The 10,571-nt window shown below is 42.9% G+C and overlaps 1 protein-coding gene across 1 annotated transcript; it reads left to right on the top strand.

The window, feature by feature from the left end:
- Positions 1-6,733: 6,733 nt before the first annotated feature.
- On the top strand, positions 6,734-9,286 carry CCR75_004308 (uncharacterized protein; the record flags this gene model as incomplete). Its single annotated transcript, XM_067962394.1, has 4 exons — positions 6,734-7,380; positions 7,439-7,612; positions 7,704-7,835; positions 7,884-9,286. Exons 1-4 carry the CDS (start codon positions 6,834-6,836, stop codon positions 9,284-9,286), a joined length of 2,256 nt encoding a protein of 751 aa, XP_067822470.1. The 5' UTR covers positions 6,734-6,833.
- Positions 9,287-10,571: the final 1,285 nt, after the last annotated feature.

Raw genomic sequence — 10,571 nt, forward strand, 5'->3', positions numbered from 1 at the left:
GAATATTTTTTCTATGAGAAGGAATATGAAAAGAAGTAAGAAAACTTTATCGTTTTAAAATTCAATTTTGACTAAATAGTTTCAATATTATCAAATTTGGTAATATTGACGTAATGAGACATCAGTTATATTGATTGGTTGATTTTAGTTTAAATTAACCCCGCGTTTGATTAGAGAGTCGTCACAAGACACGATTATGCCGTGCGCAAGTAGGCGCTATACATAGGTAGATATTGTATATTAATGTCAGTAGTAGATAATTGATCGTTACGTAAGAATTACATATTTATACAGTTTACGTTTCCTCTATTCTAAAGCTTAAGAATTTACCTTTAGTAGCTAAGACTTTTTAGCTACTTAGAACCTTCCCTTTCACGTCGTGTACGTGGAGTAATTGAGGCCCCCCACCTTCTCTGTAATCAGTGAAGATTGACTATTGTTGTTGTCAGTACTAGCAAAAGGTACCCCGTTATAGCATCCGCCTTTTAAAGGGCACTTGAAAGTGTTTTCTTCGCAACCAACGCGTAAGAATAGACTTCTCATTAAAGCCAATGTCACATTGGTTCGGGTGATCGCGTTGCGCCGGGATGGTCGCCTCGTTCACGTACTTTAATTGTGGATTACGAGCAAGTCACCTCGTGCCTTTCGCACACAATTGAGCTACAGTGAGCGTGTAACGAGGTACCCTTTGCTAGTACTAATAACAGTACTAGTCATCCTACACTGATTACAGTGAAATTGGGGCACCTCGACTACTTCACATACAAGACGTGCAGAAAAGGTCTAAGTAGCTAAAGAATCTTAGCTAACAAAGGTAAATTCTAAAGCAGTAGAATAGAGGAAAAGCAAAGCTGTTTAAATAAATCAAGTTCCTACTACCTTATATTATATCAATAACTAACTATTAGTGGCGTCTACTTGCGCATCGCACAATCGTGTCTTGTGACGATTGGAGGGGTTGATTCAAACTTAAATCAAGCAATCAATAGAACTGATGTCGGATTGCGTCATTATTACCGAATTTGGTATGATTGGAACTATTTAGGTCAAAATGAATAAATACTTTTATTTTGTACTTCTTGGTGACAGCTCGTCAAAAGATCGAAAGCATTACAATAGAGGAAAAGCTAAGCTGTATAAATATATCAAGTTCCTACTGACTTTATTATATTGATCACTAACTATTAGTGGCGCCTACTTGCGCATCGCACAATCGTGTCTTGTGACGATTGGAGGGGTTGATTCAAACTAAAATTAAGCAATCAATAGAACTGATGTCTGATTGCGTCAATATTACCAAATTTGGTATTATTAGAACTATTTAAGTCAAAATGAATAAATACTTTTATTTTGTACTTCTTGGTGACAGCTCGTCAAAAGATCTCATCCACGGAGGATGTAGTGGATCGTCTGGTTCGGGAGAACCAGACTCTGTTCCAGGACTATCATGCTTTAGCTCGGGACCATCAGGCTTTGGCAGACGCCTAAACCGTTCCGGGGTGATTCGGAATCGGAAGAAGCCTTGTACTGATGGTACGGGCGAACATAAAACGTAGGATGCGTACGCATCCCACGAGGGCATCTTGATCGTGTAAGCATTGTCTTGGCGGTGCAGTGCACGAAACGGGCCGACATACCTGGGCAGTAATTCATCACTGCCCACATTCGTTAAGACATATTTTGGTAAATTTACCGTAGACAGTAGGACTAGGTCGTTAACATTGAATGAAAGAATATTTGCTCTTCATTTTTGTCAGTTCCGTAACTATCGGCTCACCGCATCAGCGATTGAATCCTGTACAAAAACGGACCACTGCTTCTCTAACCAGCAGGAATTCTCCGACAGACTCGATTTTTTTATTTGTTTTCAGTGCGCCCGATGCGCACTGCGGAGATGTTATTCTCCTCACTAGTGAGAGCATTGTTGTTCTGAATAATATTATAATTTTCGATGCTGAGTCTTTCAGCATTGTAATTTAAGTCTGTAATAGCATTATCGCCTTTACTGAGTATGTCCACTTCAGTGTTGGTTGAACCAACATTAGTATCCTTCGAGTTGACCGTAAGGTCAATTGTTCGAGGAGCAAGAGCTAAAACAATTTTACTCAAGCTTGTCCCTCCCCCTTGAATAAGAATACCTCTCAAACAGGGTGGATATTCGTGGATGGCGTAAGCCATTCTCGAGGAACGGTGTATGCTTTGTATAAGCATGCACTGAATTGTTGATAACAAATTCATCCATCGGCAAGAACTCGCTCCAACTCGTAAAAGAGTGGAAGTATCCGTGAATTATTTCTTCGAGGATACGATTTGCGCGTTCTGTCTGTCTATCTGTTTCAGGATGGTCAGAAGTTGACATTTTTAACTGTCTTTTAAGTGATTTGATCACGCCAAAATTTCGCCGTGAAATTGGGGCCTCGATCAGAGACTAGTTCCCGGGGTAATTCATGGATTTGAAGCATCGTGTCAACAAAGACAAGTGCACAGCATGTGGCTGGGATCGTCTACGGGAAATCCGAAGACAAAGTTTATCGATGCGGACTGCCAACAGTTTGCCGTAACAGGCGGAGGTTGTAACGGAGCACGGGATGAAGCACTCGGCTTCAACCGGTGACAACCTTCGCAAGTACGTATGTACTTGCGAGCAATCTAATACTGGCGTGGCCAGCATAAGTCGCCACTTTTCGTGAGATAGGTCTTTTCACGTTCACGATGGCCACTTATTGGTGCTTCATGGCACTCATACATGATGCGTAAGCGCAAATCATTATGGATGGGGATGACAACACGAGGTGTTTCGCCAGCAAACACAGTAAACATTGCGTGTTGTGTATCGATCCTCAACGGATCGATACAACTTCGACAATCCTTTCTAGGATTGTTGGGATGGATTTTTGAGGTAATCCATCAACCCTCTAAGAGCCTTATCTTCTTGTTAGGCTATTCTGACGTCGTCAAGTAATGTTGACGACGGATCACCTATTGTTGCAACAGTGGGTAATCGTCACTGTTACTTGTTGCCAGCTCAAGATCGAAACGGCGCGAAAGGGCATCAGCGACGACATTAAGTCGTTCTGGTTAATACTCCACGGAGAAGTTATACTTCGCGAAGAAAGACAACCATCTCGCCATGCTTTGCGAGTGGTGTTGACTGTTTCGGCCGTGCGTAAATACCCAAGAGATACACCTTACGCCTAGCCAGTGCATATGTCATGGCAAGGACTTCCTTGTCACGCACTGGATAGTTGCGTTCAGCTGGTTGAAGCTGACATGATTGATAAAAGACGACGCGCTTTGCGCCGTCTTGTACTGCTGTGAACGGAATATTCTGCTCACGCATAAGGATCCGAAAGAATCTACTCTTAGAGATACCATCAATAACGCCTTTCCGTGGTGTCGGCGTCTGAGCCGGTGCCGTTGCAGCGTTCAATTTATTAAGCGCATGCACAATCCGCCACCCTCCGTTGCTTTACGCACACAGAAAGTCGGAGAGCTATGTGGGGAGATTGACTCCCTCGTAAGGCCCGCTGCTAATCGATCGGCAAAGAATTTGTCGGTCGCTAATACTTGTTCTCGAGGCAATGGCCGCACAGTATTTCGAACCTGGTATCAGGTCGATTTCATGTCGAGTGCCTTTATCTTAGGCAACTTGCACGATACGGATTCAGGGAACACATCATATATAAAGGATTTGTTTTCAACGACTCCCAAGATTGAGACAAAAAAGTTCAATCCGAGTTTCTCATCGAGGACACTTTTGTCCATCCTGAAAACCCGTTCGTTCTCAGGGAATACTTTTACCGACCTAATATCGGCCACGTACTTGTCATCTGTGACAAGTACGCAAATCTGCTTGACTTTGCCACTACGCAGATCACGCAAGAATCGTTTCGATTTAGCGTTGGCAATTAAGTAATCTCCGAAATTAACTTCGGAGGCGCTATCAAATCAAATGTATAAGCGCCTACACTTGATCCGTTGTTCACAAAGCCATTTAATGTTTTGTTTCTTCTTTGGAACTTTTTTTTATTGGTACCTGGATACCTTTGACCACAGGTTTCTGGGGACTTATTATCGCAGATTATTGGGGACGTATTTCCTCAAGTTTAATTTGGGGAGCATCCTCTCCAACTGTCTCGGGCTGGATTGCGCAACCACAGCGAGATCCTCAACGATCGACTCTCCAGTCGATCTAGGACCTTTGCACTGTCTCTCATAGACAGGCGTTGGATATTCTCTCGGATGTTGCTTTCCAAGCAAGCATTCTTGTTTCGTACCACTCAACTTATTCGAGTGGTCGAACTTCGACGCTGCATGTGCTTCTGCACAGCCGTCGAGATCTAACTCCACAGTGTGTTCACACTGAGGTCTAGTGCAGTCGAGCAAACGCCCGAATTACAAGTCAGGCCATCGCACTCACTCGTAGGACATCCGCATGTGGACGCTCAAAGACAGAATCAAGACGAGACGATGCCTGCCATTTTATGCATGGCTTGTACTTTCTGAGCCATGGTAATTTAAGGATGACATCAAATTTGTCGTCCAAATCTACTACGATGAAATCATCATCGTACTGTCTACCCTATAACGTGTATTGGATACCAAGTACAAGTTTCTTTACTATTACGAATACGCCTGTTGCTACGCGCACTGTCATCATCGTTAGAGGAATATCGCGCTCAATATATTTGAGTCTGCGATCTTGAAGCGATTGGCGACGAATAAAATTATTCGACACCCCATAGTCGACTAGAAACTTCAGTGGCAACTTATTTACCACTTTAATTTACAAGAGGATAAGGTTAGCCTTATCACCAGGGGCGAGTTTGTGTCTTAGGAACAACTTATGTAATGAACCTTTCAAATTCTCTTGACGTTGCTGAATCAGTGGAGTGCTCCTAATGAACTCGACATATTTTCTTACGACCGCCCCGCCGTTGCGTTTTCGCACCAGCGTCGGATCTGCGTCGTCCGCTGTTTCTAGCAAGAAGTCGCACATTTTGCTCAGTGTTGAATGGCACTGGGCGAGGGGCACTTCACTCATAGGCGTAGTAGCTTGTCTTTTGACAACGATAACATTTTCGCAAACGTTTGTGACTTGAAGAGCGAGGTTTCTGGCTTTACATAAAGGAGAGATCGAGTAGTTCGGGACCTCCGTTTTCTTATCGTCTATGTGGACGAAAAACAATAGAATGGATTAAAACCTGTATCAAACTGAAGTCCTCCTGTTCCGCTAAAGAGGTCGCTTGGTCGGGCTACTCTAGTTCAAGCTGGAACAGGTGAGTCTTAACAGTACCATCTGCAAGATCAATAATAAACACAGTTACCTGTGTTTGCTCATCAATTGGATGACTCACAATACAACTGACCATGTACTGTGTATGCTGGGCAAAAGCGTGAAAATACCGCTTACCCTGCGTCAAATCCAGGAGCTCGGCTCGAGCCCTGAATTCGGCACATGGCGGCTCAAATGTTTGCTTGAGCCGGGTCATACGACCCAAAAACGAATGGGTCGTGAAGGTTGTTTCTTAAAGCACAAGATTTTACAAGTACATGCCAAATTTCATTTTCGTCGCGTCATTATTGAGGCGACATTCCATGGCGTCGTCTAACTCGAAGAACCATCTTAAAAGGGAGTCGCCTGCGACTGCCTTAAGCTTAGAAGTTTCGATTTTTTTTGCTTTCGGGTCGACGGGGAAGCTTCGGCCCGCTAGCAGCATGTAAATACTGCTGTCTCAACAGTTGCAACTGTTGGGCACCCTGTTCTCTCAACACTTCCGCATGTTGAGAGCCTTGCCAGTGAAGCTAGGCTACTTTCTCCCGGGCCCCGTCGAGTTCATGTTGTATGAACTCGGCTATGGACGCATGCTGTTCATCTGTAATCAGAGTGAACAGCATGGTGCCGACGGCTGACCCGCCTACGAAACGTTCGATCGCTCTCCAATCAAGGTCACTCAGATGAGTGAATCTTTCACGCGTTGCGTGAAAGCCTTCTTGAGAGGCTTGAAAGCTACCTCCTTCTTCATCCAACATGTCCATGTTGGATGGAACGTGCATTTGCCGTTGAACGGACTACGAAGTGCTACCAGGTGTAACAGTACCTGTCAATTTACACTGATTACAGTGAAGACTGGGTGCCTCGACTACTTCACGTACACTGACGTGCAGAGGAAGGTTTTGAATAGCTAAGAAGTCTTAGCTATTAAAGGTTAATCATAAAGCTTTAGAATTGAGGAAAGTAAAACTGTATTAAAATTTTAAGTTTCTACGCAACGATCTTCTATCTACTACTGACTTTATTATGTTAATAACTAACTAGGTGTGGCGCCTACTTGCGCACCGCTCAATCGGGTCTTGTGACGATTGGCGGAGTTGATTCAAACTTAAATCAACCAATCAATAGAACTGATGTCTGATTGCGTCAATATTACCAAATTTGGTAATATTGGAACTATTAAGTCCAAATTGATATAGATAATAATTCTGTACTTATTTACGTATTTTCTCTCAAAGAAAATAATATTAGTTATTCCTCTTACAGGAAATAATATTTATGTAACGGACACCCCGTTACAGAGCGGACTCGCTGTCACGTACATGTCCCACGTTGGTTCACTAGTTATCGATTCGTTCATTCAGCAGCGGCCACTACCTCGTCACACAAACTTTTGCCAGGCACCCAGTCAATTCTGAGCGAGCATTATTCGGTATGATTAGGTAAAGGGTTTGTAGGTTGGTACATGTAATTTTCTTAAATAAAGTTTGAGCAAGACAGTATTTGTAACTATGCCTAATTTCTTTTGAGACAGCCTTTACACTTCTCGGAGCTACAGATGGACGGTCGAGCTCCGGTCTCAGTCGTCGCCGGGGCCACTGGTGAAGTGCTAGTGGTATCTCCACCGCCAATAAATCTTGATTCTCTTGAACCTATGCCGAAAGGCTCTAATTCCATTGTTGGACCTTCAACTGACCCTACGCAACCGCACCCAGCGGCACAGTCTGCTACCAAAGATTCGTTGCTCTGCGCGTCTTCTGCACGTCCAGCACCAATAAAACAGGACAAGCAGCAACTTTGCCAGGAAATTGAGCTTTCGAAGTTTATAGAAGTGGATAGATTATCAAGAGACGCCGCCACTCATTCCCTCGAGCGCGAGAAAGGCGGGTATCAATTTAAAGTCGATGGATCGAGAGACAACCAAAGTGAGGCGACGGCATATATCGATGCGATTCAAAGCGCGCGAAAGGGAGCATTGATGCAACAAACGCATGACGTGGGCGCTGTAGCAGCTTCAGAAAGGCTGAAAAAGAAGATAAAGTGGTTCGATATTCTACCGGTGTTGCTGCAAAATTTCAAGACCCAGAACCAAGAGCAGATTCGACGTGTGTAGATTAAAAGGATTCTTTTTAAAAGTGTGATCTAACGCTTTTGTTACCACAGATTTAATGCTGCCGCGGTGTGAATTGTGCGAACGAGGCAAAGTAGACAGGAAGGCAGAGGTTAAATGCAACCAAGATGGGTGCAAAATGAAAGACCAAGTAATGTGTTTGACATGTTGGAGGTCATCGCATTCTGTAGAATGCTTGCGAACGCATCCTCAAGTTCTAGCCTCAGGTGAGTTGTATCATGTTACTTTATCGAACAACGTTTATTCACTCTACGCTGTATAATATGCGCGCTTTAGTTTGTCGGCAATGTCAGGTAGATCGAATTGCGTATTGGTGTGCAGAGTGTGATTTGCAGTTTTGCAGCAAGTGCTTTGATCTTATCCACAGTGTAGTTATGGTAAAGTGCCACCGAAAGCTGGCTACAGAAGGTCTGCTAGCTGTTGAGACAAGTGATTGATGGAGCGAATTTTCTAATGCCTATTCTTTGTCGGTTGTAGATGCACCAGGGCCTTGTGTAGCGAAGTCTCACTGGTCTGTAAATTTTCAGAAGGTAATACGTCAAATGGTTGCCGTACAAAGGCATTCACATCAAGCAACAAAAGGTTTTCCAGGTCCTGGTGCTGGTCGGAAACTGAAAAGAAGCGTTGAAGTTATTGTCATTGATGACGACGAAGCGGACGATAATGATGATTTGACTTGCGTCCAGTCAAATGTGTCGCTGTCTCATGAAAATTTCGGGCAACAAGTTGGTAATGAAGCATTGAAATTTTATGAAAGTAAAACTCAATCTCAAGGTAATTCGGCAAGATATAAAAAAGCATTTACTTCCTTTAGACAGAATCTTGCTCAGCCTCAAAGTATACAACAGGCTGCGCATCTACTATCACACGATTCAGCAGCTCATTTCTCAAATATAGAGCCTATCTCATTTTCCCAGAAGCCAACTGGAACGACATTGCTGCCGTCGACTTTACCAAAATCAGTCCCGATAGGCTTAACGCATAGCGCAACGTCGACTGGAGTTAACACTTTTTACATCCATTCGAGCGTGGCGACTTCACAGAGTAATATTTGCGCGCCTCAATTCGAGAGTGTTTCACTAATGGCAAATGGAAACAGCACCATATTTGCTCCAATTGGAATGTCCAACGAGGGCATGCAAGCGTTGCCAATGTTTACGGGATCTACTGATAGCACAGTGAACGAAGTGTGTCCGGAAATGCCTAGAATTAATACGAGTTTCCCATGCTCGGCTAATCTCCGCAGCTTTGTACCACTAGGAGGCGCTGTCTTTGCAGAGAATGTGCTGATTGATTCTTTGCTCGATCGCTATCATGAGACTAACCAGATCGTGACGAACATGGAGCTGCAGCATGAGCAATTAACCAGGCAAATAGCAATTACAACGTGTCAAGGACCCTACATGGCTGGACCAATTATGGATTTGCTGAACAACTTACAGCCTATGCTAGAAAAAGCTAGATTGCGACGTAGCAAGCTATTTATCGCAATGGTGATACAGTCAAGCAAGATTATGGAGTCCGTGCGTCTTTTACATAAATCAGACCTTGGTGATGTTCCACAGGTCTCCAACATTAGCCATCGCAAGTGCCTCCGGATATCGGAGGAAATTGATCAGCACAAGCAGAAACTTGTAGAATTAAACTATTATCTGAGCGAGTCGCTTAATCAGTGCCAGGCTATAAGCTCAAGCTGGGAAAGTAAGGTCATCCAAACCACTAGCGCCGAGATTCAAATGCTCGAGGCGAGTATTAAGGAGCTTGAGAGAATTCGCGAGGTCGAAATCCTGCGAATTGTGCAGTACAGTAAAAAAGTTCGGGATGAGCTCAAGAAAGAATTTCAGCGAACCTTGAATATGAGGCTCCAACAGACACGATAATTCCATCCTTGTCCAATCCAAATTACGGCCATTTTTGCTGCTGTGTATTGGTCACAACAGCTTTAATCTCTAGAGCGAAAGGAGTAGACATGTATTTATTTTATTTCTTGGATTCAAATGTTTAACTTGTCGTAGACTTGAAAACTCATCTGCCCGTTCCTTACTAAAATATCTGCTGATGGAAAAGTAAAAAATGCATTATCCTAAGACAGGACCGCTGTCAATAAAAGACAGACATAGTAAACTAACCGATACAAAGGACATCTAAGCTTCAAGCTGATCGTGGCGTACTTCTAGCAAGCACGAGCTGCTGATTGGTGATCTTAGAACAGCTTTTGTGACTCGTACCTAAAATAGCTCGTATGTAACGGGGTGTATCGTCACATGAAATTAACACTTAAAGGTTGTTAATTAATATATTATCTAAAAGGCTGATAATATCTGGAGGATATTACTTTAAATAGTAATGTTCAGAATTCTTATCCATAAATAGTTATAGACCATTATATCTATTTATTCCGCAGACTAATCAGTGATGTAAATAGATGTAAACAAAAGAGAGATACAGATAAGATAAGAATTCAATTGCATGTTTAGTATTAGTTTATAGTTAAGTTAGCATTTACAAGATAGATAGAAGAGATACTTAATTATATTAATGCAGTTTTCATTTGACCCTCTTTAAGCAGCTAGTTGCCTTAAAGAGCAGTCTTCCTCTGCACGTATTAGTGTACGTGAAATAACGTAGGGCACCACTCGCAACTGAAGCAGTGCGACGTGGACTTGTACTGAAGCAGTACAAGTCGTAGTGCCCCGTTACATCGTAGACCTTACGCCGCAACTTATCTGGTAGTCTTCCACAATTAATTTATTTAACAGCCCAAAAATATGCAGCTGTCACAGATGCATTGCTTAATATCTTGCGTATCAAACGAACTTATTTATATATTTACTATGTTTATGTTAGGCACTTGATGTCGCGGTATTTGCTCTCTGCTGTGTGTTCTACGTACTTTGAGGTAGTTTTTAGTACAGGTATTTCTTACAAATCGGTCTTCATGATTCCGATTCAGCTACCTGAATGTTTCCCTGATTACACCAAATATTGATTGCAAAACGAAACAAAACTTTGTAGCAACCCAACAAATGTGCAAGACGCGCTCTACACGTAGGAACTATACTTCGGGATAATATCATCCTTTTTGGAATCCATGCAAGGAACTGAAAGCCACGCGTAGTAAAATAGGGCACCTGCGGTGATATGCAGCATACCCATGGCAAGTCC

This window comes from Bremia lactucae (genome assembly GCF_004359215.1).
Source record: "Bremia lactucae strain SF5 chromosome Unknown BlacSF5_NotPlaced_17_SHOA01000003.1_2250557bp, whole genome shotgun sequence".
Classification (NCBI taxonomy): domain Eukaryota; phylum Oomycota; class Peronosporomycetes; order Peronosporales; family Peronosporaceae; genus Bremia; species Bremia lactucae.